The sequence below is a fragment of the Saimiri boliviensis genome, chromosome 2, assembly GCF_048565385.1.
Source record: "Saimiri boliviensis isolate mSaiBol1 chromosome 2, mSaiBol1.pri, whole genome shotgun sequence".
Classification (NCBI taxonomy): Eukaryota; Metazoa; Chordata; class Mammalia; order Primates; family Cebidae; genus Saimiri; species Saimiri boliviensis.
The window spans coordinates 32,514,204-32,528,401 of NC_133450.1; the positions used below are offsets into that span (position 1 = coordinate 32,514,204).

The following is a 14,198-nucleotide window of genomic DNA, read 5'->3' on the forward strand; positions in this document are numbered from 1 at the left end:
ATAGCAGCTAATGCCTGTAATCCTAGCACTTTAGGAGGCCAAGGTGGGAGGATCCTTGAGTTCAGAGGCTTGAGACCAGCCTGGACAACATAGTGATATCCTGTCCTTACAAAAAATCAAAAAATTAGCTGGACATAGTGGTGCACCTGTAGTCCCAGCTACTCAGGAGGCTGAGGCAGGAGAATGGTTTGAGCCCAGGAGGTCGAAGCTGCAGTGAGCTGTCATCACACCACTGCCCTCCAGCCTGGGTGACAGAGCGAGACCCTGCCTCAAAGTAAATAGATAGGCCATTTACTAAGGACTTTTTATAAATTTATTAGTTGAAACAAGTCTGTTAGGCCCTGAACTGGGAAACACAGGCTGACCAGCACTTGTACTTGGAGTGACAGATGTTTCTTTCTTTCTCAAATGCAAATTTTCATTCGTTGCTTTTTCATGGCCAGTGGTAAGAGCCTGGGCTACAGAATAATGTAAATCAGCATCAGAGCCCTGGCTCTGTTCCCTGTAAGGAACAGGATCTAGAGTAAGTTACCTGTGCTCTCCAAGTATCCATTTCCTCATCTATGAAATAGAAATAATAATTCTCCCCATCTGATATGAGATTTGGCCCCACCCAAATCTCATCTTGAATTGTACCCCCCACATGTCATGGGAGGAACCCGGTGGGAGGTAATTGAATCATGGGTGCGGGTCTTTCCTGTGCGGTTCTTGTGATGGTGAATAAGTCTCATGGGATCTGATGGCTTTTTAAATGCGAGTTCCCCTACACAAGCTCTTTTGCCTGCCACCATGCTCTTCCTTTGTCTTCTGCCATGATTTTGAGGTCTCCACAGCCATGTAGGAACTGTGAGTTAATTAAACCTCTCTTCTTTGTAAATTACCCAGTAGTATGTCTTTAGCAGCAGCATGAGAACAGACTGATACACCATCTCACGTGTTCACTATGAAGATAAATGAGATAAACCACGCAAAGAACTCAGCCTAATATCTGGCACATAATAAACACTCAATAAATGCAGGCAGTTACCATAGTAACTATTCCACAATTTAGTTTGACTAAAGTGTTTAATCACAAACTTTACATGGAACTTGCAGATAGTACTTTGCTGTTTTGAGGAACTGACATTTTTTAACCCATGAATTTTCTGATTAGTGTTCTGTGGATATTAAGAATGACAGAATGAGGCCAGTTATGGTGGCTTACACTTGTAATCCCAGCACTTTGGGAGGCGCTGGCAGGAGGATGGTTTGTGCCAGGAGTTTAAGACCAGCCTGGGCAACACAGCAAGACCCTATCTCAGAGAGAGAGAGAGAGAGAGAGAGAGAGAGAGAGAGAAATGATAAGGATGAAAGTTGTCACTAAAGGTTTGTGTAGGAGATGAGAAAACTAGACCCAGGGGTGAGAGGGATTGATATCACTTATAATTACTTACCTGAGAAATCAGCTCTTCTTCCAAACTGAGTTATTTTCCTACCCTTAGCAAAACATGCTTCAATTTATTCTCTGACTTCAGAAAACTTCTATAAATCAAATACGTACCAAATCACCTATGCCCTTGAACTGAATCTGGGAAACTCTGACTGATCATATTTATGCACTATATTACCGCAAGAATGGGCTAAAAAAGTAATTTTCCTTGGAGAGCTTTGAAGAATAGGGCGTCTTTTGTTTATGTATTCTGAGGTGATGTCATTGTCTTGCTGTCACTGGGAGGGTGCCAGGAGTTGCGATAGTGCTGGGCCGGGAGCAGTGATGGATTGCACCTCTCACCTGGACCCTTCCTGAATAATAGCCCCTTTGTCAAGCTGTGGGCCCAGGGCTTTCTGCTTGTAAAAGAAGGTGCAGTCACGTGACCTGCATGAGGCCTGAAATTCTCACGTCAGTCTTCTTATAAGACAACTGTAGCCATAGAAGCCAAAAGCTATAGCTGGGGCCGGGCTCTGGCCAGGCACTGAGAATGCAGGGGTGACGACCCAGACAGGCATGGCCACTGGCTTCCTGAAGCTCACAGTCTAGTGGGAAGGATAGCATGTAAACAACTGGGAACCACGAATTAATTACAGTTGAAATGAGCACCATGAAGCACAGAGGAGTGTAGAGTTTTATAATGGAATCTAATGGGGAGGGAGAGGAAGAGTTAGGCATGACATTGAAAATACATTTTTAAAAATATCAAAACGAGCACAGAAACATGATATAGAACACAAACTGTTCCTCAGTTTTAAAGATAAAGCTGAAGACAGCAGAAAAATCACACTTGCCTAGGGTGGGACTGACAGTGCCTCGTCCTCTCCAAAGTTAGGAGTTGAGGCTTCTGGTTGCTGGGAATGGCTCAGTAGACAGAGTTTGAGAAGCTCTGGCAGGGACACAGAGGGTTTGGGCTCCAGAGGTGAAGCCCTCCAGAGGTAAAAGGCCCCTAAAACAATGAGAAGGGATCTCCTGGATGGCTGGAGGGCAGCCAGTGTCTAGGAGGTCCACAGCCTGGACTGGCAGCCATCAGTACCCTTTCCTGGCAATGCCATCCTCCACATTGCTCACACAGCTGGCAGTGTTGCCTCCTCAGCCCAGGCTGCCCACCTCATTTTATGCTGCCATCTGATCTTCCCTCAGGGTGTGGATGAAGCTGTTTGTCTTGAGACACAAAGGAGCCTGTGTGTGTGTGTGTGTGTGTGTGTGTGTGTGTGCGTGTGTGCACGCACACACACAGAGAAAGAAAGAAGATGAGAGGAGAAAAGCATCTGACCCACTCTTATTTCTTACCATAGTCTGTTCCAATCTGTTCATCTCTCTTTTGGGGGAAATTGCCAATTCATCTGCTAATTTACCCGATTTTCAGTCCATTCTCTTGGGACACAGTGGGCTCAAAGACATCACCAAATAATGTCGGCCATTATTTGACCCTTTCTCCAACCCTTCAGCCCCGGTCCAGCATCTTCAGACTTCTCTTACTAGACTTTCCTGGATGAGGCATTTCTGAGGCGTGGGGAAGAAGCAGTCAGATGGAAGCAGTCAGGAGCAGTCACTGCCATGGGATGAGGAGTGACTGAGGGAAAGAGAAGAAAATGGAAGTAGAGAAGGCAGTCTTCCCTTTCACAAAGTGTGTGGGCCACGGTGGTATCAATTGCAGGTGAATCTCTGGAAACAGAAAAGCTCACAGAACAACAGAACCTGAATGTTTTGGGGGTCTTTCCCAGAACTACTAAATCTTAGAATTTTTTTTTCTCATTTTTAATTGTGTTTGTAGAGACAGAGTCTTGCTATGTTGCCCAGGCTGATCTTGAACTTTTGGCCTCAAGCAATCCTTCTGCCTTGGCTTCCCAAAGTGCTGGGATTACAAACATGAGCCACCATGCCTGGCCTTGAATCGTAGAATTCTTGAACATCATCAAACCTACAAAGGCCCAAGGTAAAACATAGAAAAGAATAACTGAAAAATAAATTGATCTCTTCAAATCTTTAATAATTCTATTCTGGCTGGCTGCAGTGGCTCACACCTGTAATCCAGCACTTTGGGAGGCCAAGGCGGACAGATCACTTGAGGCCAGGAGTTTGAGACCAGCCTGGCCAACATGGTGAGATCCCATCTTTACAAAAAACATAAAAATTAGCCAGGTATGTTAGCCTGTGCTTTTATTCCCTGCTACTCAGGAGGCTGAGACATGAGAATCACTTGAACTGAGGAGGCGGAGGTTGCAGTGAGCCAGGATCATGCCACTGCACTCCAGTCTGGGTGACAGAGCAAGACTTTGTCTCAAAATAATAATAATGATAATTCTATTCCTACAGGACTCCAGTTATTTATAATGGCATCTCACATTCTTAGATCCCTTGACATGCATCATTAGCGGTTGTCTTGCTGATAGATTAGTTTGTCACATACAAAAAGTTTTTACCTTTATGACAGTCACAATGAGCAGAGAATGTTGGTGTTGATACATGATAATTCATCTCATGCTCCCTAAAACTGCACTTTTGTATTTAGCTTCACTATAAAATTTGATGCTTTATTATACTGAATACATTTTTTAAATCCTAAGAATTTAAGTTACACAATGCTACAGTTTGAATGTTTCCCAGAATTTATGTTTTAGAAACTGAATTCCCAATGTGACAGCGTTTGGAGGTAGGGGCTAAGGGGAAGTGTTTAGGTCATGAGGAATCCATCCTCATGAGCAGATGAATGCCATTCAGAAAGGGCCGGTGGGAGTGGGTTCTCTCTCTTGCGCTCTTGACCTTCCACTTCTGCCATACAATGACAAGCAAGAGGGCCCTCACCAGCTGCCAGTGCCTTGATCTTGAACTTCTTAGTCTCCAGAACTGTGAGCCAATGAATTTTTGTTTGTTACGAATCACCCAATTTCAGGTATTCTGTTACGGCAGCACAAAATGGACTAGGACAGTAGCATTTCAGACCAGCTGGAGACAGAATAAAATGTTCAATACATAGCACTAGGTTACTATGCTAATTGTTTGGGGACAGAGAAAAGTTAGACTGCCCCACCCCACCTCATACCTTACTTAACAATCAATTCCTTATGATTAAAGAGCTGAACATAAAGCAAAACTAACAACTTTAAAATATATTTAGCAGAATGTGAAAAAATCATCCTGAGATGGGGAGAATCTCCTAAAGCCAGACCTAAATCCAGAAACCTTAAACAAAATAACTGACAGATTTGTTTATATGAAATGGTAAATTTTGCATCTAAAAAGATACCATAAACAAAATTTAAAAATAAAATGGGTGGGGCATAGTGGCTGTCGCCTATAATCCCAGCATTTTGGGAGGCTGAGGTAGGGGAATCACCTGAGGTCAGGAGTTGGAAATCAGCCCGGCCAACATGCTGAAACCCCATCTCTACTAAAAATACAAAGATTGGCTGGGTGTGGTGGTGGGCACCTGTAATCCTAGCTGCTCGGGAGGCTGAGGCAGGAGAATCGTTTGAACCTGGGAGGTGGAGGTTGCAGTGAGCCAAGATCATGCCACTGCACTGCAGCCTGGGCAACAGAGTGAGACTCTGTCTCAAAATAAATAAATAAATAAATAAATAATAAAATAATAAAATGAAATACAAAATGGCTAGGCTGGAAGCAAACAGAGTATACCTCACAAGCAGCCTCCCCAGGTAATCTTTTCTCAGTAGAACTACTCTTAGCTTCAACACTCAGACGTCATAAAATGTCCGTATTTATCCAATACAATATTTTTTGTACCAGTGTTTATATAGAACATTTTATTCGTACATTCCCCAAACTCAAGATAACATTTTAAACAAAGTAGGATGTGTGTGAGGGAAAGGGGAAGAATTTTCCAGTTACTGTCCAATTCTAATTGGAAGGATGTCAAAATCACATGCAGATGTTTTGGAAAGTGCCAAGTGTCAGCAAAGGGATGTGGGTAGGAGGCTGACGGCTCCACACAAGCAAACGTCTGTTAAAAGTCCTATTAACTGTTTGTGATCAGGAAACAATGTTTTGTGAGGTGGGGTGACTCATGCCTCTAATCCCAGCACTTAGGGAGGTCAAGGCAGGAGGATTGCTTGAAGCCAGAAGTTTGAGACCAGCCTGGGCAACATAGCAAGACTCTGTCTCTACAAAAACTAGAAACTTAGCCAGGTATGGTGGCACACACCTATAGTCCAAGCTACTCGGGAGGCTGAGGTGGGAGGATTGCTTGAGCTCAGGATTTAGAGGCTGCAGTGAACTATGATCATGCCACTGTACTCCAGCCTATCAGAGTGAGATCCTTACTCTAAAAAGATTAAAAAATAAAGAAAGCAATGTTTTATGCATCTTATATACTAAGTAATTTGTTAAATACATTGACATATTCCAGCGTTCTAGGAGATTTACTGGCAGTGTTATATTGATAGGAAATGGACTTCTCATTAGTATTTTCATTCAGTTTCTGGTGTTTAGGAATGAATTTCTGTTGTAATCTAGACACAGATGATAATATAGACAGATTACTATTGAGAAAATACATAAAATGGTTTGTTCAAATCTAAAAGAAAAAGATGAAACAGAAAAAGATTTAAAAATCACTAATGGAAACAGACAATTCACAAGAGAAAACAAATTGTGAAATTAGCCAGTAAATATGAACAGTACTCAACCTCACTATAAGCAAAAAAATACAGTAAGTATATTCACTTGATCCTAGCCAAAAGGCCGAGAAGTGATATATTAAGTATATTTAAACAATGAACTACCCGTTTAAAATCCATCAGATTTACAGAAGTGAAAAAGTCTGATAATACTGAGTTGTTGAAGATTTGGGAAATCAGGCACCTTTACATTTCTAGTGGCTGTGAACATTGACAAAGGCATTTTTCATGGAAAATTTCTGGAATCTATTAAAAACTGTAATGCATGCATACTTTAATGACTAATTTCTAGAAACCTATCATTCAGAAATACATATATTCACAAAGATGTATGCATACATATGAATAAATATTGCAGCATTATTTGTAATATGAAAAAATGTTGAAAAGATCCAAAATGTACACAAAGAATTTAAATATATTATGGTATGAAACACTGTGCTATCGTTAGAAAAAGTCAGGTAGACTTATATACACTGGGATGAAAGCATATTAATTGAACAGAGCAGGTTGCAGAAAATTACATGCAAAATTCGATATTTACGTGAATGCCTGTAGAGATATGTCAGCAAATACATAGGCAAGGAGATTGAAAGGTTGCACCCTGAACTGTCTAGAACAGTTGCTTCTGGGAGGGAAGTAGTTGTTGGAGGAGGTGCTGGATGCTGGTATCCTTTACCAAACATTCCAGTTTCTTACCCTGCAGTGCCTCTCCCTGCAGGAAGATATTTTCCCATACTGTTGATCTCAGGAATGACCATATTACTTGCTTTGGCCAATAAGTGATGTTGGTCACTTTTGTGCAAAGTTGTAGAAGTCAGGGCACCATTTGCCTTATCCACTTTTTTCTGCCATGAGATCCAGATAGAGGTTAGGTTCTTCCATTAGATTTGGTTCTGGAGTCAAGATCATAAAAAGCAGAGCTCATGAAAAGCAGGACTTAATGAAAAACATGTATGGTCAGGTGCCATGGATCACGTCTGTAATCCCAGCATTTTGGGAGGCCAAGGCGGGTGGATCACTTGAGGTCAGGAGTTTGAGACCAGCCTGACCAACATAGGGAAACTCCGTCTCTACTAAAATACAAAAGTTAGCCAGACGTGGTGGGGCATACCTGTAATCCTAGCTACTCAGAAGGCTGAGGCAGGAGAATTGCTTGAACCTAGGAGACAAAGGTTGCAGTGAGCTGAGATTGCTCCACTGCATTCCAGCCTAGGCAGCAGAGCCAGACTCCATCTCAAAAATAATATTAATAATAAAATAAAATTAAAAATAAATAAATATTTTTTAAAAGAAGAAGAAAAATAGAAAAACTTGCAATGCGAACAAGAAAAACAACCTCACACCTATAATCCCAGCACTTTGGGACGTGAGGTAGGAGGATTGCTTAAGACCAGAAGTTTAAGACCAGCCTGGGCAACACAGGACAAATAAATAAGTAAAGCCACTGAGGTTTGGGGACATTTGTTACTGCAGTATAACCCGGCCTGCTGTGACTGATACCAATAAAGGAAGACTTCTACGAGTTTTCTTCCGTATTTTTTTTAGTGCATGGACATTTTGCAATACACGTAGACTTAGTATTACTTATAAACTAATTTTTAAAAATTGACACCTCAGCAAAATTGCAAATGACCACCTGTCAAGGGCCTTCAGGACTGTTGACAATTAGAAACTGCAAAAGCAAAATCCTGGAATTCCAAGGGCAAATTTGAAGTGCCTGCCTGAAACGTGACTGCACACCAGCACACTATGTAGCGCTGTGAGGAGGCAAGAGGGATGTTGCCGAGCCAGTGACCAAGAAATATAGAGGGTAACTAGATAGGTGAGAATTCTTGCGTACACTCGCGGAAGGAAATTAGGGCAGTCAGCATTCCACCCTCTAACCACAGTGCTGAAGCGCATCCCAGTAAATGGTGGGATCATAGTGGCTGCTTTTATAAACATTATGAGATGTTGTTCTTCAGTCATAGGGATTAAGTTGCAATGATTGCTGAGTCACTGTTGTCTGAATATGCCCGTCTCTTCAGATGTGTCCTGAACACAAAGAATTTGAGAACCTCTGGCTCAGGAAGCAGGGTTGGTAATTATGCATAGATTCTTCTTTCCTGGTGGCTGCTGCCCCTCGCCAAAATCTAAATGCTCAGCACTTACTCCTTCATGGAGCACCTGTTCCATGGGGGCCAGGTAAGACCAAAGAAAGAGGCTGATAGGCCGGGCGTGGTGGCTCACGCCTGTAATCCCAGCATTTTGGGAGGCCGAGGCAGGTGGATCACGAGGTCAAGAGATCGAGACCATCCTGGTCAACATGGTGAAACCCCGTATCTACTAAAAATATAAAAAATTAGCTGGGCATGGTGGTGTGTGCCTGTAATCCCAGCTACTCAGGAGGCTGAGGCAGGAGAATTGTCTGAACCCAGGAGGCGGAGGTTGCGGTGAGCCGAGATCGCGCCATTGCACTCCAGCCTGGGTAACAAGAGTGAAACTCCGTCTCAAAAAAAAAAGAAAAAATGAAAGAGGCTGACAGATCCAGTTCCTCAGAAACATACATTTAATCGGGACTCACAAACAGAAGCCATGTCTGTGTCTCAGGCAGCAGTGAGGCAAGATGGTGGATCCTGCACCATTTATTCTCACACCCAGGGCTTATATGCTATTGGAAAGGGTATATGCGATTCAGAATGGATATGTAAAACAATCGAAGTACTATAACATTAAGGTTGTTTTGACCTCAGGGTAGGATTTACAGTAACTACCCACTCTCACACAAGGAACATCAAATAAACTGGAAATCTTAGAGGCCTTCCTAGAGCAAGGGTTAATGGGAAGTTAAAGTGATGCATTAGCATCCAAGATGGAGTTGCTTTGGCCTCCACAGCACCGCCTCTTTGGCAGGCACTGTAATTGCCATTAGCAATACAGACTCAATTCTCGCTCTCAAATGCATAGCCTCATAGAGGAGACAGGTACATACATAAAGGCACAGATAACAGTAATAGCAGTAGTAACCCGTTCTTAAGGGTATAGTAGTTTTCAAACATTTATAGTTCACACATACACATACAAACCAATCCAGCAAGCCCAGTATAATTCCCCTACTTTTGCAGATAAGGACACTGAGACTGAGAGAAATGAACTGGCTTTCTTAGGTTCCGACAGGCCATAGATGAAGACTCAGTCTCCAGTTCTTCTTGTCTACACTAGGTGACCTCCTGTGCAAAAGGATGAGTAAATAGTAGCATCACAGTGGAACACAAGGCTGTGAGGCACTGAAAAGGAAAGCCTTGAATCAAAACTTTAGCCTTGAGAGCAGAATGCAACAATCCAGCTTTTCATTTACTTTGTCCCCAGAGGTTAAAGCAGACCCCAGTGAGTGGAGTGGCCTGAAAATCTGACTTTGGTTAGCATTCCTTTCATTTCTGCCTGCATGCCCGCCTCCTTCTAGTACTGGAAGTAAACATCTTAACTCGCTTGGGGCATGGGGTAGGGAGAGTAAAGTCCTCACAATAGGTCTGCTGTTGTGCAAAGAATTCTGCAAGATGCACATTTAGACCAAGGCAGTGGGGGCAGTGGGGGAAGGGGTGGTGCCAAGGTGCAACCCATCACGTCCCTTCTGTGGCTGAGGCCAGGAACTGGTCACATACATTTGCCATCAGCTGAGTGATCTGTTTTAACGTTTTTCCTCGTTAGGCTCTCAGCACAGAGAAATATCCTAGGAGATTAAGCTCAGTCAGTTATGTTCTCTGTTAGTGAAGGGAGTTTAACCTGAACAAGCGTTTAGCAGGGCTCCCAGTCGCAAGACCATTTTCATACGGGCTCATTTTCCACTTACCAGGGTGAGTGAGAACAGTGAGTGGAGGTTTCACCAACAGAAACAAAATATCTGAGCAAGGGCCTTGGTGGTGGTCTCCTGTGCTGGGCTCTGCTTTAGGGCTGGGGTCTCAGCCTTTGCACCACAGGATCCACAGGAACCCATGGACATGCAGCAGAGCCAGTGGCTTGTTAGCCAGGAAAGAGAAATTCTGGACAACCTATGGGATGTGAGTGACTCAGCTCTATATTGTGAATGGAAGTCAGAGAAAAAAGGGATTCATAAGAGTCTTTTAACAAGTGCCCCAGCTGACAAAAATAGTAAATAAAGACAGAGAAAGCCTGGGTGCAATGACTCATGTCTGTAATCCCAGCACTTTGGGAGGCCGAGGCAGGAGAATCACTTGAGTCTAGCCTGGGCAACACAGTGAGACCTTGTCTCTACAAAAAATAAACAAAATTGTCAGAAGCGTTTGAACCAGAGCAATTCCATCTTGAAAAGGGGCTGGGTATAATAAGACTGATAACTACTGGGCTCCATTCCTAGAAAGGCATTCTAAATCACAGAATGAGATAGGAGGTCAGAACAAGATACAGGTCACAAAGACTTTGCTGCTAAAACAGGTTGCAGTAAAGAAGCCAGCGCAAACCCACCAAAACCAAGATGGTAATGAGAGTGACTTCCAGTTGTCCTCACTGCTGCACTCTTACCAGTGCCACGACAGTGTGCAAATGCCATGGCAACGTCAGGAAGTTACCCTATATGGTCTAAAATGGGGAGGCATGAATAGTCCACCCCCTGTTTAGCATAATCAAGAAATAACCATAAAAATGGGCAACCAGCAGCCCTCGGGGCTTTTCTGCCTATGCAGTAGCCATTCTTCTACTCCTTGAGTAAACTGGCTTTCACTTTACTCTATGGGTTTGCCTTGAAATCTTTCTTGTAGGAGATCCAGGGATCCTCTCTTGGGGTCTGGATTGGGACCCCTTTCTGATAACAAAATTAGCTGGGCAAGGTTGTGCATGCTTGTTGTCTCAGCTACTTGGGAGGCTGAGGTGGAAGGATTGCTTGACCTCAGGAGGCTGAGGCTGCAGTGAGCTGAGATTGCACTATTGCACTCTATCCTAGGTGTCAAAGTGAGACCTTGACTCAAACAAACAAACAAAACTGAAAACAGAAGGAGAGAGAAAATGTCAGTGAAAGAGGCAGTTACCTTGTGCCTGAGAAACATGGGCTTTTTCATGGAATGTGAGAAAACTGTATAATCATTTCAATGGAGCAACAGGTGGTGAAGATTTCTTCAGTTGTGATTCAGTGACATGTAGTGTCAAGTTTATATGAGTGTCACATTTTCTTTTAATAGTGTTAAAATGACTCTAAACTTTTGAATCATCAAATTATACTCAGCTGTTCTTAGGGGACGTTTTGTGCTTTTGTGAAATGAGCAATTGAGGTTGCAAAAGCCAGTATGGTATGCCCTGTTTCTGACCTCTTAACCTGTGGGTGTCTTGAGGAAAAAAGTGGCTTAGAAAATGAAGTCTTTATTTCCCCTGTGCCTGGAAGGGCCAGGAGAAGGTGGAGGGCAGGCAATGTCAGGTGGCACTCTCTCTCAGGGTTGTGCAAGTGAGTTTCTCCTTAAACCTTGTGCTCTCAGGGCCTTATTGGCCACAGCCTAGCCCTGGCCCTGGGCGGAAGCACAGTGCAGAGAGGATAATAGCAGCTCCTTGGCCAGGCACAGTGGCTCACGCCTGTAATTCCAGCACTTTGGGAAGCCTTGGCCGGCAGATCACTTGAGGTCAGGAGTTCGAGATCACCTTGGCAACATGGTGAAACCCTTTCTCTTAAGTAGAATGAAATAAAATAAAAGGAGCTCTTTTGTTGAATGAATAAGGGGATAAGCAAATGAAGTGTATAAGGAAGGGCATACACATTGGAAAATTCTAAATACTGAGATACTGAGTGTTTCACAGCCTTTGTCCAGCCTGTGTTACAAAAGGCTCATGTTGAAGTATGTAACAGGGCCTCCAGTATCATCTTAGCTCAGGCTGCTATAACGGCATAAGATTATGGTGGCTCAGACAACAGACATTTCTCTCTGATGGTTCTGGAGACTGGAAAGTCCAAGATCAAGATGCTGGCAGATTCAGCTCCTGGGGAAGGCTCTCTTCCTGCCTTACAGATGGTTGCCTTCTCACTGTGTGTTCCTCACATGACAAAGAGAAAGAGTGGGTAGTCTCTTTTCCTTTTTTTTTTTTTTTTTTTTTGAGATGGAGTCTTGCTCTGTCACCTAGACTGGAGCACAGTGGCACAGTTTTGGCTCACTGCAACCTACACCTCCTGGGTTCAAGCAATTCTTCCACTTCAGCCTCCCAAGTAGGTAGGACTACAGGCACATGCTAAATGCCCGGCTAAGTTTTGTATTTTTAGTAGAGACAGGGTTTCACCATCTTGGCCAGGATGGTCTTGATCTCTTGACCTCGTGATCCACCTGCCTCAGCCTCCCAAAGTGCTGGGATTACAGGCGTAAGCCACCAAGCCCAGCCCCTTTTCTTATAAGACATTAATCCTGTCATGGGGGCCCACCCTCATGACCTCATCTAAACCCGAATTACCTCCCAAAGGGCCCACCTCCATATCTCATCACATTGGGAGTTAGGACTTCAGCAAATGAATTGGGGTGAGACAAGGCACAAACATTCAGTCCATAATGTAGTGCATTAAAATGATACATTTTGGGTCCCTACTTCGGCACAAAAGTTTGATCACAGTAATAGAATTCTAAAGTGGCCACCAAGATTCCTTCACCCAGTGTGCACAACCTGTGTGATCCCATCCCTTGAGTGGGTGGGCCTGACCTAACCAAGTGACTCTTTAAAAGAGGGTATAGAGGTTAGACATCAAAGAAGTCAGAGATCAGAAGCATGACAGGAATTTTTCTTGAAGCCAATACATACATTGTAAGAGGGCTACAGGATCAGAAAATAGAAGAGGCCTCCAGGAGCTCAGAGCAGTCCCCAGTAATAGCCAGCAGGAGAGTGGGCAACTCAGTCCTACAACCACAAGCAACTGAATTCTTGATGCCAGCCTCATGAGACCCCGAGCAGAGAACCCAGCCACGTCACACTTTCACTTCCGCCCCACTTTCTTGCTGGCTGTCACCAGGGACTGCTCTGAGCTCCTAGGTGATCATGAGTTTGTGTTTTGTTAAGTGGCTAGGTTTATAGTAATTTGTTACATGGCATAGAAAGCTTATCTCCTTTCTACAATAGATCAGTCCACCTTTCCTGGGTCCTCTGTCTTATTAAAAATAGCTCTTATTTGGTTGTTGATTATATTTTTCCCTTACATTAATATATAACCTCTTCCTTTTAATCCATAACCTTCTTCTTTTTTCCCTGCTGTTTCCTTTAGGAATTTACATAGCAATTTTGAATCTACTCCACACATATTGCTATTTAAACACTCACAGAAAACTATTATCTTCCCCTCACCCTCCACAAAGCATCTCCAGGGCACATATTATTGCGAGGCCTCTATTTTCATCCTCGCAACCGGTGTTCCGAGCTTACAGAGCTTATCATGTTTATTATATAACAACAAGACATAAGCCAAAACAACTTGCCGTGGGTTTTTAAACATAGCAACAGCAGAAATCTTTTCTGGGCTTGAGGAAGAGACACTTCAAATGTCTACTAACTTCAGCAATTTTCTGGTCTATGGGATGGAAACTGGTTGTGAAGGTTTTTAAGTACACTTACAGAAAACCCACCGCTCCACCGTCAGACACCGTGACGCAAAGTGCTCCCTGGTTGAGAATCGCTGGCTGCCTCTCAAAGGAGTATGGCCTGTGTGGCGAGTGCTCTTGGAGTAGAAAAAGAAAGGCACGAAACGGGGACCCTCCAAAGTTGCCACCGTGGTAGTTCACGCTGTGGCACCGGGCTTGTTCCTCCCTTGTGTTTCCTTTTCTAATGGGGGAACCATTAGCAGTTGTATTCAGATGAAGAGCTCATTTAGTTCTAAGTGCTAAAAACTCAATTTGGTTTAAGCACAGCAGGTTTCTTGGCTGTGATAAGGGATCGAGCCAGGCCTGTGCTATCTTCCTTGACCTCCACTGTTGGTTTCACTCTCAGGCACCCACTCCCCACACAATGCCCTTCGCTTCTCCACCCCATCCCCCCGTCCAAATATCTGGCCTTACCCCATGGAAAAAGGGTGCCTCTTTCCTCTGTTCCAGCCATAAACCCTGGGCTGACCCCCTGAGCTTTGGTCACACGTCCTC

The 14,198-nt window shown here is 43.6% G+C and overlaps 1 protein-coding gene across 1 annotated transcript; it reads left to right on the plus strand.

Annotated features, from left to right (window-relative positions):
* Positions 1-10,082: 10,082 nt before the first annotated feature.
* Positions 10,083-13,920, plus strand: LOC101051786 (uncharacterized). Its single transcript, XM_074389642.1, is given in 5 exon segments — positions 10,083-10,239; positions 13,331-13,540; positions 13,543-13,785; positions 13,788-13,838; positions 13,841-13,920. Coding segments are annotated over 5 exon segments (741 nt in total).
* The last annotated feature ends 278 nt before the right edge of the window (positions 13,921-14,198 follow it).